Source organism: Telopea speciosissima, chromosome 10 (assembly GCF_018873765.1).
Source record: "Telopea speciosissima isolate NSW1024214 ecotype Mountain lineage chromosome 10, Tspe_v1, whole genome shotgun sequence".
In the NCBI taxonomy this organism is placed as follows: domain Eukaryota; kingdom Viridiplantae; phylum Streptophyta; class Magnoliopsida; order Proteales; family Proteaceae; genus Telopea; species Telopea speciosissima.
In genome coordinates, this window is record NC_057925.1 from 52,726,522 (window position 1) to 52,748,025 (window position 21,504).

The 21,504-nt window shown below is 38.2% G+C and overlaps 1 protein-coding gene across 1 annotated transcript; it reads left to right on the forward strand.

The window, feature by feature from the left end:
* Positions 1–10,146: 10,146 nt before the first annotated feature.
* Positions 10,147–11,030, forward strand: LOC122642851 (AT-hook motif nuclear-localized protein 20-like; the record flags this gene model as incomplete). Its single annotated transcript, XM_043836451.1, has 1 exon — positions 10,147–11,030. A coding segment is annotated over one exon (873 nt), but the record flags the coding sequence as incomplete, so codon positions are not given.
* Between the last annotated feature and the right edge of the window lie 10,474 nt (positions 11,031–21,504).

Consider the following 21,504-nt stretch of genomic DNA (forward strand, 5'->3'; position numbering starts at 1 on the left):
GAAGCATCTCCACGCATAGATTGATTTTTTTCTTTTTTAAATACTTACAGATTTAGTCTCATTAATATGCTGAATATGTTTTACAAGCTCTGCCTTTTCTTCCACAAGTGGCAACAAAAACCCTCATGGGTAGGTTTGTTAGTACAGCAGAATTAGAGAAAACAGAGAGAGGGATGTATTGAGAGATGTAACATAAATAAAATAACACACTCTGTGGCTGTATCAAAATAAAAAAAAAACACACTGTGTGGCTCAGTGTGTGGGTGTTGAACTTTTAATATCATATGTAAGGAGTGTATTTCTAATCAGCTGGGCTGGCCTTCATGCCATAGGCAATCTATACTCTCATGTGTCAAGGGGTCCAGACCAGGAAGATGAAAGAAAAACACCTGTAATGTGGCACTCACCTGGGCTCCCAAGCCTCAGCTAGGTGTTGCCTGAATACTTTATGAGGGATTCTTTGTGGAACATTTTTGGCTCTGTTTGGTTGCAAAGGAAAACTACAAAAAAGAAACTTGCAAATCATTGCCCTACATTATTATGTCACTAACTTCAAATAATTCTTTATTTGGTTATTAAATTTTAATTTAATTAGCATCCAAATCCCTTGATTTAGAAAAGTAAAATAAAAATTAGGACCTGTTTTTCTTCAGCCACGGTCAAGGGGATCGACATGATGTCCATAGGGTATAAGGGCAACAATGGGGGTATTATTGACTATTTGTAAATAGGGGGGCAGATATTAGCACCCATGGATAGCTGTACAGTTCGCTCACTGCCTAAAAATTACATTTTAAAAGTATTATTACTAGATATTGTTAGAAAATTAAGTAGTTTATACAATCATGTTGGCAAATGATTATAAAAAAAATTTCTATTTTTAAAGTTCAAAAATTTTCACTTTCCCTTTTAATAATTTTCCTCGTAACAAAACAGCCTATAGAATTGTTATCTCTCCTATTTTCTTTCCCCATCTTTGAAAGCTCTCAACCAAATATCATGTGTTTGCTACTTCATATGGATTCCATACCATATTAACAGTTCACACAACCTAGATTACAAGAGAATTAGCATAGAAACCTGTTGCAAAATAGTAAGATTGAAGCAAGCTCAAGAACCTAATATACCCATTCAATGGAGGACAGATTAAAGCAAGCTTTAGAACCTAATATATGTTGGTTGGCCTTGCTTTTTCTTTTTTTTTTGTTGAAAAAGAAAACTTAATTAAATAAAAAAGTCTTTACATCCACAATAATTGTTTGAATTAGGTTACTAATCTTAGCCTTAATAGCTGCCCTAGTTGCTACTGATACTACTAAAGTTTCTTTACAAGCGATTGTAACATCCATGTTAGCTGGCCTTTTGCAAAGTAAGTATTCTAATATGGTATTAAGCCAAAAGAAGTTGACTCTACTGTTCCTTGTTTAGTGTTAGGGAATTCATCAAGTCAATGGCTCAAAATGAGGATCAGGATCGTCTCCAGGGAGCAGGGAACACCCAGGGCGCTGCCAGCCTTTGGGCTGGGCTGCACACATCCCTAGGCATGCGCCGAGATGTGTGTGGCACAGCTCAACCGCTGGATGCCCCCTGGAAACACCCTGGGCGCACGCCTCCCTGGAGACGAGCTAGATGGACTTTTTATTTTGTTGGCGCCAAAAAATGGTGGAATATGAAGGCTAGAGTTGGGTTCAATGGTTTGGGCTTTTTCAGTCCCAGACCTGGATAAAGAACTCAGCCCAGTTACAAGTCTGGCATATAAGGGTTTTTGGATTTTCTTTGATTGAAGTTTTCCACATCTCTCACACAAATGGCTTTGTCCAAAGGTGGTTTTGACCCGTAAAATGTTGGAAAAAACTAATGCTCTGTTTGTTTGTAAGGAAAATTAAAGGGAAACGAAGTGATTGGTAATCAATATTCAATATGTTTGTTTAAATTATTTGAATTTTTTGTCATATTTAATAAATTTTATTTTACTTTTCAATCCAAGGGATTTTTTTGGTAAAACAATCCAAGAGATTTAGATGAAAAGTAAAGTAAATTTGTATAATCAAATATGAAATAATTTAGAGTTAGTAATATAGTCATGTGAGGTAATAATTACAAAATTTTCTTTTTAGGTTTGAAAAGAAGAAGATTACTCAAAATTAGTTTGAGTCTTCTATATTACTAATCGAATCTATTATTTAGAAGAAGGGAAAAGGCAAGGCAGACCATCGGTGAATTGTAAGCTAGCGCCCACTTTGTCTATCTCTCTCTTCCCCCTTAGAAATGATCCCATGCCCCTCTTGTATGATATTCCATCCCATGCCCCCATTGGTGCCACCCGCTAGTTTACGGCACACTGACGGTGTGCATATTCCTCTCTTTTTATAAAATTCCCCAAAATAAATATGCATATTATAAAACTACCCAAACGATGCTCTTCCCTCAACCACCTATGTTTTGTGACATTTTTACCCCCTACTTCGTTCTTCCTCCCTCTCCAATCACCACTTCTCTTTCCTCCCATCACAACACCTTTCTCCAACAATGACAATGGAGTCTTTCGAATAATTATCACATCGAATTCATTGTCCGTTCCAATTTCTTCCAATTCCTCACATAAGAGTGGAAGTGACCACCCTACCCCACCTTGGGCAGTGTGTTCGGGCAAGGGGTAGGGTGGTCATTTCCCCTCCTATGTGAGGAATTGGATCGGACAGCAAATTGGAGGGGATAACGATATTAATCATCCCTTGTGTAGCTAAGGAAGTTCCTCAGGTAAGAATTCTCGTTAATTCCCCCATGGAAATGCCGATGTTTTCATGTCTTCCATGGAGTCATGTGGATTCCTAGTCCGAACCCCTTCTCATTTTTATCCTAATTGAGTCGTTTTATTCCCCGGTGCTACCATGAGGTTCACCTTGAAAAATTTTATGGACCTTTTTGTTCTCCATGAATCATGAGATTGACCGACGGATCCTTGACTTTTCCTGCTCTAATTTCAATCTAATAAAATACCTGAACAGTCCTGCGTATTTCTCTGGTGGCCTTCGGGCCATTTTGTGAAAGTTTTAGTAGTAGACAAGGAGTCTTCTTTCACCCCATCCTGGTTTTACTTGATTTTGAAAACGTTTAGCTGAGGAGTGCACATTTTTGTTTTCCAAATGACTTCGATAATGTTGACGTGAGGAGTACACTTTGAGCAAGATGTTAAGGAGTTATGCTCATCTGGCGACTTGAGCGTTAGAGGATCACTTCTATAAACTTCTATTGTTCCATAGTTTCAATCATTTTGTCATCCCAGAGCACGTGTGATTCGAATCTTGGTCTTGATCTTCAATCCTACACCGGTGTTTGATGCGATGAGAAAATTTTTTACCTTTTTCGGTTTATTGGTTTTGTAATGAGAAGTACAGGGTTTTGTCACCTCACCAACTATTTCTCCATTTGGTGAGCCTTTCTTCACTTGAAGGAAGTTGGTTACATCAAGTTAGTAAAGTAACTGCGGGAGGCTGATGGCGTCACACCGGACTTACTAGTTTTTGGGGTGGCTTTGTCATGCATAGAGAAGACCGAGCCCAAAACCCCAAAAATCCAAGACCCCCTTTAGTTCAGGTTCGAGCTTAAACCGGGCCAGCCCAAGCCAACACTTAAGCTGATTAGGGTCAACATCGGTTGAATGCTGGCCGGCTTCGTCATGTCTTTGGCCGACGTCAGCCAAGCCTTATCTAGTGAGGGTTGATTCCCTTTTGATGCTGGATTTTGGGAATTTCCAAATTTGAGGACTCTTCGAATGAATCGCGATTCACAATAAGTACAATATCTCATATTTGTTGACCTATACACTCACATAAACACTTCTAAAGACTCTAGAGGACGTGGTTGAGGTTTTCATAACACATCCTTGCCCCAAGCTTCCTTGATGGAGTTTAACTCCATTTCTAGCCAAAACCAATCAATCCCCTTAAAACCATGGAGTTCTCTAAGAGTTGGGATAAAGAACACTTGCCTTGGACGTGGATAACATCCTAGTATATAAATAAGAGTTTCTTCACATGTTATTTTTAGGGATCTTGGCATCTTAATTAGAGAAAGTCTAAGAAGCACAATAGAAGTCCCAAAGAGAAAGAGAGCTCCTTTGATTTTCTACAAGTCCCTTGCAACAGTCCCAACTTGAGCTCCTCCAAATCAAAGATTTATAAAATCATGCCTATGGACTAGTTTTTTAGCTGAAATTTGCCAGAAAGTAGTTGGGGGCAATCTCTTTCTTACAAATCATATTCCCAGATAATACCCTTAAGAAAACATGTTGTGATTTCAATTGAAATCTAAAAGGAGAAGGCCTAAGGATCTTTATCTCCTCCAGTTCCCTGCTTGACCCAATTCCCCAGTTCTTCAAACAAGGGGGGTTGGAATGACCACCCTACCCCTGCTCGAACACTCTACCTAGGTGGGGTCTACCACCCTAGCTCTATTAGAGGAATTGGAGAACTGGGCCGGACAAGGAATTGGAGGAGAAAATTTTCCAAAGGCCTAATGTGCATCTCTCTCTCTCTCTCTCTAATTCTTTTGGGTGCCGGGGAGGTGGGGGAGACCCTTAAAACTAAGGTTAATTAATTTGATAAATGATGTGAATTAATTAGGACATTTTTTTGTTAATAACTTAATAATGTTGCAAGAGTATTTTAATCAGCTAAGAAGTTGACATTTTTAAGTTTTAATAATTAATTTTTTCAAGGAATCAAGTAGCTAAGTCTCATCTAGTGGACCCAACCATCATTAATTCCTACTGCTCACTAATGGTCATCTTAGGATGTTTTATTATATAATTAGTTACTAGTAAATACATTGAATACAAGGCTTATATCGAGGTTAATTTAATGCATATAAACAACAATTACAAACAATTGACTTTTAATAACTAATGTTTAATGGGATAATAATCTTTCATATTTATATTTTTCAATTTGTAGGTCAGAAATTTTACGTTCAAACTCAAGTGTTACTGAGTACCTTAAAGATAGTTTCAAAAAATGCAATTTTAATTAATTGTTTGTGTATAAATAAATTTTTTACTTCTAAAATTAGTAAATTTTATTATTTTAAGATGCTCTATATATCTTTTTGGGAGCCATACAAAATGATTAATTAATCACATAGGTAGCTTCATTAAGATCGAAAGGCTTATAATTGGTCCATCACTTTTTAAGCCACATGTAAGAATGGTGTAGTTGATTCAAACATTGTATGTACATTTGTACGTATCGGCTCAAGCACCTTATTTCAATTATATGGTCCACCATGAAAGTGATCTTCTTATATATTATTAATTTAAGTCGTCAAATAAATGAAAGGTTTAAACAACCCTTTTATAAAATTTTTTTTAAGTTGAACACTGATGCATCATGAAAGAAATAAGACCAGAAATTACAACCAAGCGCTTGTCCAGTCTATCCTATTCAATAGCAATTGGGACCTAAAGACCTGGGATTTCAGTGGACCACATCCAAGTCTGGGCGAAGCTCCCCTACATTAATTTCTCGCCTCAACTGTAGGGAAAATGATAGAATTCTTTTGGTATTCTCACCTTTGTGGGTGTTCTTTGCCCTTTCTTTGTGGGCTTTGTTTTATAATTTTGAGGTTGTTTCAGGTGCTCAAGGGTTCTGCGTTTGAGTGCTATATTTAGCCTTCTTTGTATATTCTTTCAATTCCCTTGCCTTTTTTTAGTCTCTTTACAGTAAATTGATATTCATAAATATATATATATATAAATTTTAAATCATTCCTTGGATCGGGAAACAATGTGGAGAAGTATAGTCCTTTGCTGCTAGCTCAACCCACGAATCTTTGTGGTGAAGCACTTTCCATCACAAACTCATCAGTTCAATAGTTTTGTTTATTTTCTTTGACGTTAAAAATTAATTGAAGAGTTTTATTTTTTTTTTTGGTTATTTTCTTTCGTTTCTATTGGGGTACGATGTCTTGTATTTTGTTGCTTGAATTAGTGAGTTGATTCCGAAGGGTCGAAGGCCTGGAGGAATTAGCCCACCTTACATGTTAATTTATCTTTTTGACGGGGCCTCGATGAACTAGGGGGTCCATGTGGGGGTTTGGGGGCGCCAGTCCCCTAGAATTTTTTTAGGGCTATATGAATATTTTGGTAAAATTCTTGTATAGGGTTTCACTATAAATTTGTAATAAGGGTTCTTTCTATGTAATGTAATCTAAGAGAGGTGTGAAGATCGACGAGATGCTATAATCCCATTCTCCATTAGTAGTGAAACAAATCTCATCTCACCATGCAAGTAGGTAATTTTACCAAAACCATGTAAATTCTTGTGTGCATTATGTGATATTTACAATTTCCATTCTTTTTTGCATCGTTATAGGCTTGTTATAGGCTTCGTTTTCTTTAGTTTCTTCAGATGGAATACCAATCATAAAGCTCATATTTGTATCTATTTTCTTTTACCACTAAGGGAAAAAGGTTTTGCTTTGGTCATTATCACAATAAAAGGAAGATTGATTGATGTTCTTCTAATGTTATCCACTTTAATCTTTTATTCAGCTATATCGATCTAGAATTTACATGTAATTAAAGTTAAATGGTAACAAATATAAAACTAATAACTATTTAAAGTCATTACAAATAATATCTTAAAAAAAATTACCACATGGATAGCATTTTAATTTATTTTCATTAATGGAGAAGCCAACTGAGAATAGGAACATGGAAAAAACCCAATTTTTCCCAGATGAATCATTGATTGTCTGCAGATCCTCCTCGCAGATTCCAGTGTACGGAAATGGAACTAGCTAGGCTGCCTGAGTGCTCTGAACCTCCAAAGGAAAGGGCCCTTTTGAAGGTCCCTTCATTAATGAAATGCAGTTCATTGCATCTGATCAATCCTAATCTAGTCCTTGAGGTCCCCATCGATCTAACTCAGACTTAATTTTTTTGATTGGGGAGTTTTGGCAAATGAGTAATAGACAATATGGCTTCATTATTATAAGCTTGAGCCCCACTGGCCCTCCTGTCCATCAATATTATCACAGGCAGGAATAACCATTAATAATATTATAGTCTATCCTTGTTGGATAGATATACAACCAGCGCAGTTCATTATTTTTCTGTCTTATTGAACGTATTAATTTGTACGGGTTGAAGTGGGTTAACATGTCTTGTTCCATACAGTGATGGCAGTGTTGTGGACTTTTGAGATTGGATTATGTAAATAGAGAAAGTTTCGTTTACCACACCATCCTAGGGTTTATAAACCCTTGTAGGGTTTTAGTATATTCTCCAAAATACTTTCTCGATATTTTCCCATGCGCATTTGAAGTCCCGTGGTGAATGGATTCGTGGATTAACGAAGGTTCGATCTTATGTAAGTTTACGAGTTCCAATTGAACAAATTTGTGTTTTGACACAAATCAAAACTACCCCAGATCAAGTCCTTCCGTTGGTCAAGGTTAGATATAAGAGAAATCTTAGAAGATGGACTGCCAAATTGAAGACGTATAAATAAATATAGATGGCCATTGGTTTTGAAATTAGGTCTAAGATTGGATCTAACGTCCTTGCAGTTACTGATTGTTAAGAAAACAACGTCCAGAAGTGGCGATTTGCAGATTAAATACGAAAAAATAGAGAAAAACAAAAGCACACAACGCACAACAAAAAGGATTTACATGGTTTACCCCCAAGATGGGAAGCTACATCCACGGCCGAGCAACAAAACGAATTTCACTATCTTTGAAACTGTTACAAACCCTCTACATCAGCCCTCCTAGAGAAAAGAACAATATATAAAGAAGCCCTGGCCCAGAAAGTAAAGAAATACCCCTAGAACCCAAAAAAAAGACCAACTAGTCAGGATCGGACAAAAACTAAACATATGTCGAAATATGTATTATTTCGAAGGTCTCAACGAGCTCTACACAACAAATTGCCTCTGGCGGTGATGTATCCGCTTTTTAGGCTATCCGAGCTTGTTTCGAGGTTGAAATGGTCTCCGAAGATCTTCTGAACCACTTTCTGGACCGAATTCAGGCTTCACCAATAACACTGATAATGTTAGAAATCGTCACATTGTCATTAGTTGGAGCATCCTTGAATGTAATTTTCCCCTTAGGGCTTGTCTAATTTGGTATTGTCCCTCCCCCCTGGACCTGGCTCTCCTCCAGCCGTGGCGAGAGCAAAAGGATCCAACCCAACAAAAAAAGGGTGTTTGGGTCATTTCACAGGTGGACCTCCCTAACCAACCCCCCACCCCTCATTTTTGCTGGGCTGGATCCTCCAACTCCCGCAACACAGCTGGAGGAGGGCCGAAATGTCCCCCCTGCCCTTGTGTTGGGTGTCTTGTATATTTATGTGCTTTTATTAATGTATGTGGTATATATTCATCGAAAAAAAAACCCATCCCAGGTTCATGGGAAAAAAAAAATCCAAAAACTAATTTAAAAACTTGTTGGTTCTCAAAACAGAACAACCCATTAGGGGCAGCTCATGATCCTTAAAACCCTATCGGTTTTCTCATCCCGTCAGAGGGAAGATCACATACTATCAGCTTGATTTGAGACTCTTGTTTCAATCAAATCAAACCCATAAAAATCACAAAGTTTATAACCCATCTGAACAAAGCTTCAAATACAAATCCAATAATAATCATTTGAACTGAACCAGTTAAGCTCATCTTTAGCATTTATTATTTCCATTATGAGGTAGTTAAGAATCTAGCTAGCAATTGTGTGGTTCTATAGTTGGTACCTGTATCTCTAAATGATTAGATAATTCAAGTTGAATGCACTTCCAGATTTGACTTCTTATTGATAGCTAGTATTGTCTTCATAATGCTATCTCCCAAAGAACAAGTGTGACTCAATCATGATAAGCACAACCTTGTGGGGCATTTTCTATAATGAGGTTGGTTTCTTAAGGCCCCCTTGACCATTTTTACTTTTTATGTTCACTCTTTCATTGGGATTTTATTATTGTTAAAAAGATTTTTTTTTGGTTAAAAAAAATCAATTTAATTTATAAACAAAAAAAAAGAGAAAATAGCACAAAAAATTACAGAATACCAAAAACTAGCTTTTGTCAGATACAAGAACATCTTAGTCGAGGTTAATCCTCCCACCTTTGGCCAGATCAACAATGGAAGAGAAAAAACGGCTACACATTAGAGTAACTATAAAAAGCCGATATTTCGATCTACACTCAACGTTTACTACAAAAAATAGATAGCCACCTTAAAACTTCTTTTACATACAAGAAATAGATAAAAGTTGGGTGAAAGAGTAGAAGAGGAAATATATTTTCCTTGATGCTTGTTAGTTTATAGCTATGGAGCTGTTGAGAGGAATGAAAGATGAGGGGGTGAAAGCAAAGGAGACATGAAGAAGAAGTGGGTAAGAAGTAGGGCTAAAACATAAAAATGAGAAGTTAAATTATGGAATCCAAAAGAAATCAAGGAAGAATAGAAGGAGGTAAACAGTAAATAAAAGGAAAAAAAAAGTAAAAAACTCAATTTTTAAAAGTTTATTTCCCACTATGTGAGACTCTCTCTCTCTCTCTCGGTATTTGTTGATATGTCGGGGCAAGAGACAACGACGTGCTCCCCACCTGCCCACGCGCACGCGACCCCACAAAACCCTAATTTCCGAGATCCCCCTAGACACAGAGAGAAGAAGAAAAAAAAAAAAAAAAAAAGTAGGAAAGAAAGCAAAATAAAAAAAACCCACAAAGAACCCGATATGATAAACAGAATTTCTCCTCTTTAGTTGTTCTTCTCTTCTCTTAGTTTCAGTTCTGCTTCTTCTTCTTCTTCCTCTCTTGGATTCTTATTGGGTTTCAAACTCTATCTGGTTTATCTTCTGTGTTTAGTGTTCTTAGGTAACTTCTACTTATCATCTCTTCTTCAATCTTCAATTCTTTCAACTCAGAAAAATTCAGGGCTTCCTACCCATTCAAAATTTTCTTCTTTATAACTTTTCCTTCTTTGTATGATTCCATAATTGGTCAACTTATCTCTCCTTCTCGTATCTTGTTTATCTGATCTCAAGAACAGAATTGGAAACGTGATCTGGAGGAGAAGGAGAAGAATCAAAATCAATTTCGTGGGTTTTAATTTCCTGCAGTACTAGTAGTTCTTGTGAGTAAGATTCGCAAGACTGGCGAACCGTTGGTGGACCGGACAAGTGCCGTTGCCGGGTATTGAACCGGCAACTGGTTCACCTGGCTTGAAGAAACGTGAACGAGACCTTTCCATTTCCACCACCGAAAACGGTGGTGGAAGTAGCGGTGGAGCAGAAGATGATGAAGAAAGAGAGAACGGTGAACCCCAAGAAGGAGCGGTCGAGGTCGGAACTCGTCGTCCAAGAGGCCGACCACCCGGTTCAAAAAACAAACCAAAACCCCCTATCTTTGTCACTCGAGACAGCCCTAACGCTCTCCGAAGCCATGTCATGGAGGTCTCAAGTGGTTCCGATGTAGCTGAGAGCGTAGCTCAGTTCGCCAGAAGAAGACAGAGAGGTGTATGTGTACTTAGCGGTAGTGGAGCTGTAGCTAACGTCACATTACGTCAGCCAGCGGCGCCTGGAGCGGTGGTGGCACTTCACGGCCGTTTCGAGATACTTTCTTTAACCGGTGCTTTCTTACCTGGACCAGCACCACCTGGTTCAACCGGTCTGACGGTTTACTTAGCCGGTGGTCAAGGTCAGGTTGTGGGTGGAAGCGTTGTGGGAACACTTATTGCAGCAGGTCCGGTTATGGTAATTGCTGCCACGTTTTCTAATGCCACGTATGAACGGTTACCGTTAGAAGAAGATGATGATAATGGAAGTGGCGGACAAGGTCAACTCCCCGGCGGTGGTGGCTCGCCACCAGCAATTGGAAACAGTGCCGGACAACCACCACCAGGTCTGCCTGATCCATCGTCGATGCCAGTTTTCAATCTGCCACCAAATCTTCTCCCTAATGGTGGACAATTAGGGCATGATGCTTATGCTTGGGCTCATGCTCGTCCACCTTACTGACCCGTATAGATCACAAAGATAAGCCCAGAAGAAGAGAGAGGAAGAGAGGAAGTAGATTATGCAGGAATGAATTAAGGAATGAATGCTTATTTGTATAAATTTTAGTGCTGCTTTTAAATTGGTTCTTCTTTAATTAATCCTTTTTTTTTTTCTGTTTAAACTTTGAAAAATACAAAAAAAAAATTTGGGGTTTTTTAAAATTGGAGTTATAATTTATTTCTTTTATTTTTAGTGTCTATTTTATAGTTTCCTTCTTCATTTCTTGCATGCATGGGATTGGGATTGTGGGGAAGTTAGTTCCTTTTGATTGAAATGATGGATTGGACTCTGGAATTCAGAGACTAACAATTAGGGAAGTGGGCTTCTCTCTCACAATCTAGAATTTTCTATCTTATATTTCCTTCTGAAATATATACTAATGGAACCCTGCGAAGACCATGTAATAGATTGGGTCCCTTAATGTTAATATTTCCTTATTTATATGTATTTTTGGTCTTATTTATATGTGGGGATCTATGTATTATGGATATGTATGGGTGATCCTGATTGGGTTTTGGGGTTTTAAATTTTGTTGTCAAGTGAGATTATATGGTTCAGATGGGGAAGGTATACATATAGTAATAGAAATAAATCTAGGCTTTTAGCTGTCATTTTTTGTAGAGTATCCAGAGTCTACCTATGCAGCTTTCCATTTCTGTCCATGAAGGATGGATGATGACTGATGAATCTGTCTTGTTTTGATGTTACCTAGTTTCAAGGTTTCAGTCACTACTGATTCTATGTAAAGGGTGATCTCCCTTCTTTTTTTTTCATATCTAAAGCTCATTCACAGCCACTAGAGATCTCTCTCTCTCTCTCTCTCCATGTTGTCTTCAATACTCAAATATTGAAGAAGAAATGTTTTATAGTGTTATTGGTGAAGCCTGATCTCAGTCCAGAAAGTGTTGTGGTGATTCTTCAATAGGCAGTTTCGCCTTTGAAACACGCCAGAATGGCCAAAAATGCATACTTCAATGCCATAGGCTTGAATCCTGTAGAGCTCGTCGAGATCTTCAATTTGATATGTATTTCAACCTATGCTGGTTCAGGTCCGAACGAGACCGGGTGGATCTCTAGGGACAGTTTTGTATTTTCTGGGTTAGGGTTTTTTTGTATAATGTTATCTCTTTGAGAGATGAGAGAGTGAGGGTTTCTATTTTGCTTCACAGAAGTAGTGGAATACTTCTGTCGCTCGGCCGTAGATGTAGCCTTCCTTCTTAGGGGTGAACCGCGTAAATCTTGTCTTGTATGCTTGTTCTTCTCTTTTTCTTCGTTTTTCTTCTGCAAAATTGCCATTTTGGGCAAGATGTTCTGTAATGAAGTGAAGTAGAGTGCTGGGCAACCTTAGAAGAAGAAGAAGAAGGAAGTCCATTTGTTTGTGATGAGGACTACGTAGAATACATTAAGTCAATTTTCTTTTCTATTTTTGGTGGGTTTTGAAGTTGAAAATTCTGAACCAATGTCTGAAGAGTTCTGGGTTCAGCTTATATATTTTAGTCTCTTGGTTGATAGGAACTTTGGAGGCAAACTTGTTAAGTTGGTTAAAAGGTCTGTAGGAGTTCTACCAACTATGTATATCACGTATATATCTAGGTTTTCCCCCTTGCAACTAACCATTGAAAAGCTTTCTCTTCCAAGAAAAAAAAGAAAAATCAAAAAGAGATGATGAAAGGAACTTCTAAGAACATCTCAAACGACAACTTTCCACTCATCAATGGTATTTTTAGTAGGCCTTTTCCCTTTCAAGAACTGTGATGGGCCCACCTGTTTCTATAAAGACTGCTAAGTAGTACTAGAAGTCTTCAGTTTCTTCATATTAGGGTTTCTTCTGTCCTCATGAATGGCATTTCATTTCTTCCATTATTATGTGTGGACATTGTTAAAGGGTTTTACTGACCCACATGTTTGGTTTTATTTGAAGATGTCTTCTTCTTTTTTAAACTATTTTTTTTGTTGACATCTCTTTGTGTTCCAACAGTGATTTTTTCAAGACAAGAAATCTGAAAATCTTAGCTACCCACAACTTAAAACAACTCCTTTTCCTTGAGTTCCTTCTGTTCACTTACGTGGAAACTTTTCTATACAATGGAACACGCAAAAAGCTGTGACTCAAATCTGCAATTTTTGTAGGCTCTAGGGTCCTAGATAGTTTATCTCTAAGTAGGTCAAAATTTGAAATTCAATGATGAATTAAGTAGTCAAGGCTAACTTTGTAGGCTACTTCAGAGTAGGGATGTAAATGGATAACCGAAATCTGAATCCGAATCCGCATCCGTATTCGTTTAGGGGCATCCGTATTCGTTTAGAGATATCCAAAAAATAATCCGAATACTCCGATTAAAATCCGTCCGAAAAAAAATTCGAATACTTAATAATAAAAAATTAAATAAATAATGATTTTGAGGGTTTTTGAAGATTAAACAAGTTCTAGAATATGATAAAAAGAGAATCATGATCTAAGAGATGTGGATTGAGAGTGAATTGTATCTGTTAGGGGGAGGAAGGTCTGGGTTACACAAGACAGAGATGTAAATGGATGATCGAAAATCCGAATCCGATCCGCATCCGAATCCGTTTAGAGGTATCCGTATTCGACCAAGGAATATCCGGCTCCGATCACATCCGATCCGAATCCGATCCGTTTACATCCCTACTTCAGAGGCACATAAGGAATTCAAAGCTATGGATTAACTTTTAATATTACCATTTGTTTGTGAATTTCAATGGTGAATATTTTAACTAGTCAATGCTAGCACAGTATAGGTTACTTCAGAGACACATAAGGAATTTGAAGTCTTACAGAGTCACAAAAATTCTAGGTAAGACAAAGGTTAGATGCCTTCTTGAAACTACCAAACTTCTGTAATTGTAATACCATACAATAGAAAATAACGTAACCCTTTACACGTGGTGAGAAAAGGAATCATTTACATGGGGAGCTACCTCAGTATTTGCACCAATTTTTTGTTTTTTAAGGTGAATAGCAATTTATATTCCACAAAACACAAAATATACAAGGACAACCGGAGAAGAAGGTGTTGGGTTTGATGGCTTTTATCTAGATTGGTTAAAGGTTTGGCTCAATGGTCTAGATGGGTTAATCAAGAAGAAAAGAAAGTGAGTGGAGTCTTCCAAGTAAGTGGAATGGTGGAATCATCAACAAGGTTGGGTCTTCCAAGAGAGTGGAAGAGAAGGAGCCTTTCAAGTGTGTCTACCAAAGAGGATAGTGTTGATCCAAGTAAAGAGCCAAGATTTGAAGACCCAAGTGAGAGTCCAAGAGGTACAATATTGGTGCAACATGTGTACAAGGACTAAGCGAGGAGCCAAGGTGGGGGTATGTAGAGTGAATGGGAGATGATAGTAGTGTGTGCTATTGGTGAAGCCTTATCTCAGTCCAAAAAGTGCTATGGTGATGTGGTGATTCTGCGACATGCTGTTTCGCCCAAGAAACAGGCCAGAATGGCCTAAAAGTGCATATGTTAGGTTGGGTCTTCGATTTGATATGTATTTCGACATATGTTGGGTTCAGGTCCGAACCAGACCGGGTGGGTCTCTAGGGGCAGTTCTATACTTTATGGGTTAGGGTTCTCTTATAAAGTGTTCATATGTCTTTGAGGGGGAGAGATTGAGGGTTAGTAATTTTGATTCAGAGAAATAGTGAAATCATTCTATCGCTCGGCCGTGGATGTAGCCTTCCTACTTGAGGGTGAACCACGTAAATCTTGTCTTGTGCGTGTGTGTGCTTTCTTTTTCTTTGCATTTTCTTTTGCAAATCATCATTTTGGGTGTTGTTTTTCTAACACACGAAGCCTAGAAGAAGGTGACTCGCGCAGACAGCTGACTCCTTTTCAATAGAAAGGAATAGCCAAACCAACCCAGCTGGCTGGTCAATCTCAGAGATCTTATCGGTCGACAAACTGGAGACGGACGACCACGGTCCAGACCTTACCAGCACCGGAGGTTTACTAATCAATGAACCCCCGAAACCTACTTTCTTTTCTGACAAAGTCAACCAAGCGGAGAATCGACTCGTTGGTAAGGCGAGAGCTTCAAGCCCTATTTCTGGTGGCACACCCCCCACACAAGCACCACCCGACGAAGGGGGGACGGGGAAAGCTACAGGCCCAAAATCTTTGACCCTTCTTTCTAAATGGGGGTGCCCGGGGCACCTCATCTTGTCATTTCGTCGTTGCGTGGGTTTGGATATCAAATTGCAATGGTTATACTATTTTCTCTTCTCTTGATTCATAGTGGAAGTTGGATCACATTCTGTGGATGTAGGAGGTTTTGTCGATCCACGTAAATCTCTTACCTCTTCTTTGTGCATGTTCTTGTTTTCTTTTATTATGTTTTGTTGATCTTGCACATACCGATTTTGTATGTTTCTCACATCCCAAAGAGAAAGTTGAAAATGTTGTGTTTCCAACCCCAACAGGAGGAAGGGGGTGGGGGAGGAAGAGGCGCTGCTAGAATAACAGGCCATTATGGGGGAGAAATTACAGCCATCATTGGGATTGGAATGATCCAACCACTCACTATGTCGCGGTTTCTAGCATCAGGAACCATAGCAAAGTTGGTCGTAATATCTTGCCTCTGATATCAAAACTAATGACATCCCAAATCTGCTGGTACTTCCTCAACGTGCCAATTCATCTGTTGAGGTTCCTCTCATACCATACATGATACACTGCTGCACAGAACGCTAGCTTCCCGTTGTAGTCACAACATGAAAATTTCCACTGAAGGATGAACATATCCAACACCATTCATGGTCAAAATCAGGAATTAGTCTCGGGTTTGGACAACATTTTCTACTAATGTCTTCCCAGATAGATCAAGAAAAAGGGCATTGAAAGAATAAATGGTCTACCGTCTCTATACCATTCCAACATAGGGCACACACAGTCGATGCCGAGATCGCTCTAGCTTGGAGTAAAGACATGGTTGGTAAGACTTGGGAGAGGGCGTGCCAAGTAATAAAGCTATGTCTCAGAATACTCACCGGGAACCAGACCATTGACAACCAGGGAACCATCGATCGTTTCACATGGATCAAGTCCCAGAGGCAGGAGAGAAACACCCCGAGATGGTGGTTGTATAACCTAACCAAGTCTCCACTACTACGGGGTCTCCTCCTAATCGATGGGAGAGCAGCCCAAGCAGCATAAAGCAAAGGAAATGGACCGAGGCCAGAATTCCACGAGGCATCGACCAAAATAGAGGAAAATAATGCCTACGACCCGCACCTACTTCATATCCAATTCAGTCACCATAGGACATAAAGAGAACCCCATGCGAATGTCAATGGTCAAGCCAAAGGAGAGTAGTATCCCCTTCATAATAGAAGAAGCTATCACGTCCTTCACAAGATGTCTAAGCTTTCCCATGTGTTTCCAAATCATAGAAGAGTCCCTGGCACAAGTAATGGTCCAAATGGAATCCTTCCGAAGGTTTCCGCCATAAATGCAGTTGGTCCAAATGGTTCGGTGTATCAAAGCAATCTTCCAATTGATCAGTTTGATAACCTTCACCTTGCACACCTCCTCAACCCGCCTAATGCCAAAGCCACCCTCAGATTTAGGCTTGCAAACAACGTCCCAACTAAGAGTGAAGGAACTTGTTGTTATCGTTGCCCTTCCACAGGAAGGCACTCATCAGTGATTCCAACTTATGGGTATTGGTAGAGGGAAGCCCAAAATCTCTTGATCAATAGATGTATGAATCTGGCATTATCGACTGGACCACTTCCACCCTACCCGCATATTATAAGAGTTTAGCTTTCTAGAGTCAGACCTTCTTACAACGAGAAGCATAGGGAATCACACTATCTTTTAGAATGAGGCTTCCATCTCCTTTGATGTTAGTCAGAGTGCCCTTACCCTCCTCACCCTTTGTAATGGTACTCTAAGGAACATACTTATCACTTCATCCTAGTATGTTCTGATGCAGTTTTCCCCTTCCGCCCAGCAGGAATGGAGATGGGTCAAGTCTTCCTTCAGTGGGAAAATCATTGTGATCCTATTGGCAAACTTGCATTTCGTGCCACGGTGTACCATGTATGGTTTGAGAGAAACCTCAAGAGGTGGATTGATAGGTTTAGGACGCACCATGTTATCTAGGACATCCTTGGTTTTGAGATTAGGGGTAGTCTTGGTTACAAGATCCTCTCTATCCCTGACTCCAGCAAAAACCGCCACATTGTTTCGAACTGGAGCATTCTTACTTCTCACTCGCATATTATTCCCCCTAGTGCCTACCTCTCCTTTGGTAGCGCCTCCCCCCCCCCCCCCTCTTCTTCCTCCCATTTTCTCCTTCCTTCTAGGTGTCATGTATTCTTTGAGCTTTGTTGAATAAATTTGATATTCACCCCAAAAAAAAAAATAAAAAAAAAATTGGTCAAACCTAGAAAATAATTTGCGAGGAGCTTGTTTGGATTGACCCCCTTAACACACCCCACACTCCAAAAAAAAAGAAAAATTGAAGGGAAAAATAAAAACCAATAGTTGGCCAGAAATGTAGAGCTTTCAGCTGGAAAATTCGAATTTTCGTGTAAAAGACAGATCAAGGGGCTGCTTCATTATTTCTTTTATATATTTTCCCACCGAAAAATTATACATAGAAGGAAAAGAAGAGGGGGAAAGGTGGGGGGAACTTGCAAAATTATGTGCTTCCACGGAATGTCTATGTTCATTGACCCCAGATGAATGTATATAATTTTCACTACATTTCAAAACAAGGATAGAGAGCTCGGAAGCTTATGAAACAGATTACATTAATGAAACCTATATACAACTGATCTTGAGAGATGATTTGGGTTACACAAAAGGCAGGGAAGAGGAAGGTTGATTCAATTACAACATTGACATGCTAATGCCCTTACATGTTAATGGAGTTATGAGTGGGGGGTGTTGGTAAATCAATAAATTCTTGAAATGTGAGTAGTGGGTTTTGAATTTACATCCCTTATGTGATTGAACGATTGATATAAGCAAAAGGCTTTTGGTTACAATTAATGCATAGTTTCTTTTAGATAATAACATTCAATTCTTCTAATGATGGATAGCTCGAAATTAAGTTTTTTTGTCCAAGAAACCTCTTGCGGGTAAGATAAGTCATGGTAGCAATAATTTCTTAGAAGCTTCTTCAATTCAGACAAAATGAGATACATAGGTTCATATTGTTATGGGCGGCTAGCTATATCTCCTTCTCTTACTTTCTCACTTTTTTGATAGATAGAATCAATTTATTGAAAGGAGGAACAAAATACTTACAAGCAAAGGTCAAGGCCAATCGAACTAGGCCTCAAGGACAAATCACAATAGGCTTAGAGAAACCGGACCGCCAATTACATATTACAAGACCTAATCAAATCACATATTCTCCCAAATCGGATGGACCCTCCATCTTTCAACTAGATGCAAGTTCCTAGGAGTTCTTCTGCCCTTAGGGATAATCGTTGTACATCAGTCTAGCTTCAACATCTGTTCGGATATCACTAATAATAGAAGGGCTGGTCTTGGTCTTGTTTATGTTCCTGAAGATACGGAAATTTCTCTCCTTCCATATATGACCAATAGTAACATAAAATGCAAGCTTTACAATACCACCAATCGAATCTCCTTTAAAAGACTTAGCAATCCATCTAACCTCCAAAATGGCATTACTCCCTACCCTTATTGAAGGTGAACAAAAAATGGTAGGGCAAATTTTGAAGCACTTGAACTTCACAAAGGATATCACTTTTATTGTTTCACCCATCTTTCTTCACAAAGGAAATCAGAAAAACCAGGTGCTTGATTTAGATTTCTATTTTTAATTTATTCCATTTCACATGCTATTTTATTCTTATGATTAACTACTCATTTTAATTATAAGATATGTTTCCAACTAAATATCTTTTAATATCTTGTCTAGCAGTTGTCATCCTGACCTAGTCTCAGTCAAGAGGAGCTAATGTCCTGCTAGGGAATGACAAAAGCTTGAGCTCATTATTGACTAGCTCCATTTACTGTAGAAAAATATGCACAATTTCCTCATGGCTTTTCTTACATACATTGAAATAAACAATGGAAAATTTAATTTGTTCATTCTCATCTTTACACATTTTTTATTTTTCAGTAATATATCTGCATAGTTTGAGACAAATACAAGGTCTCATCCCTTGAAGGCCCACGTATGGGGGGAGAAATCTGTTTTTAGTGAACAAGTGGAATATCCAAGTTTCATGACTATACAAAAGTAATGTCTTGGGGAGATGACTGTGTGGGGGGTCTTTTGGTCTTTGTGTTTCATTTGTGCACATAGGGTCCTTAAAGAATTGTTTGGGTGGTCCTTTGTTATGGCTTTAGTCTGGGAGCCTCTCGAGTCTTGGGGAGCCTAGCCCCAAGGCTCTTTAGAGTGCCTTTGCTTTGTATATATTTTTTGCTTCCCTCGTTTCGCAATAAGATGATCTACTTATCAAAAAAAAAAATAGTTAGCTTCTGATGTTATTTTGAGGCCTCTTGCGGGAAATGTTATTGTGTTTCTTTAGCTTCGTCGTTGTGTTGTATATATATACAACAGCTCTCGCAAGAGGCCTCAAAAAACAACCATAAGCTATAACTTTTTTTTCCCCGGTAGTATTAGCTATAACTTTTATGTAGCAATGAAACTTGGATATCCCACTTGTTCACTAAAAACAGATTTGTCCCAGTACGTGGGCCTTCAATGGATGAGACCTTGCATTTTTCTCAAACTATGCAGATGTAGGATGCATCTTGTTGTCACCAAGTAGGTGAACTAACAAGTTATAACATTACTCTTTTTTGCCCTTTGTCTTATTTTAAAAAGTTATTTAATACATATCTATCCAGGGATAAAAAGAAATTTTCAAAAATTTGAAAGTAATTTAATGCATTTTCTATTTGAAAACCTCTTTTTACCCTTGCATTAAAGGCAACATTAAATGACTTTAGAGGATAAGACAAAGGGCAAAAAAGTAAGATTATAATTCCCCCATTTCTCAGACCTTGGTAATCTCCCTAAGATGAAGTCAGGTGTTCTCATCCCTATTGAGTGTAATAGTGTTTTATCATCCAATTTCAAAATGCCAATTCAACAACAAGAGCTTATGTCAATGGAGAGGAAAAGAAGAAAAAAAAAATTGTACAACTTTAATTGGTTCACCCTATTGTATATATACAATAAAGTTCTAAGGGCTTAGTTGGCTTATCACTCAATAGATCCCAGAGGTTTAGCAACATTAGGAACCCCCTTCACATGGATTCACATGTTGTGGTTAATAAACCATATAATATATAATTAATAGCAACTTGTATACAACATTCCAATGGTAAAGTTGCAATATCAATGGTCCCCTTTGGTTTAATAATTACATTAATTTTAACTTTATCTCAACCAAAAGCAATTTTATTAAAATAAATTTTCTTCTAAAAGCAATAGCTTGTTGATTCTTCCCCCGTTAAGATTTGCACCAGAAGTTGCAACCTTTGTTAGGTTCAGAGTCTAAGATGCCAATTAACTAGAGTATCATGAAAAGTAATACACTAAACATAGATTAAGTAAGAAAATGTGGGCCACCTATTCACGAGAAATTTTTTTTTTTTTTTTTTTTGTTGTGGGTAGAACAACTTGCACGTTAAAAAAATATTGATAGTGGAAAAGTATGGGCCAGACAAAGAAAAATCGACGATCACGTAAGACATTACTTGTCCTTTGTTGACGCCGAACTTTAATTGTTCTACGCCATTTTCGTGGAATACACGTCATCTTTAGTCAATGAAATTCATTTTAACCTAATTTTTAAGCGTGTATTAGTGTCATTAGGGTTTTTTGTTCGAAGTGAGAATGAATCTTTACATCATACAAATGTGAAAGGGAAGACTTACAGTAAATACAAAGATCAATGAAGAAAAGAAAATTGACCTCAATATTCAATATGAAAGTTTCAATTATATGGGAATGCACATTATCAAAAATAATGTATATTTTGGTTATTAATTTAAAGGGCCATTACCCAATGTAGATCCTGCTAATGCGAGGTCTAATTGGGAGGATTGAGTTTGGAGTTAGTCCTAACCTTTGGCATTTTGAGCAAATTGGTCGCACTCAATACTCAAACCCCGGCATTTGTCCTGATTGTCTCAACCTTTTATCATTACTTTAAGCAATTACCACTTTTTCATTGGAATTTTTTTTTTAAATGGATAAAAAAAAAATGTATTAAAACTAAAGAATCAATATAGAGCTAAGACTAGACATGGCACAACAAACAAAGGGCTAGAGGTAGGGAGCAACCAGAGGAAGATCCCAACAAGAGACATTGAATCAATATATCTTAGTTAGAGTCCCTGCAAGGAGATAGGATGGTACTAGACCACCTTCTCTTGTTTTTTCCCCAAAAAGGAGTATGTAATCGGTGTACAAGGCTCCCACCACTGTGGGGTC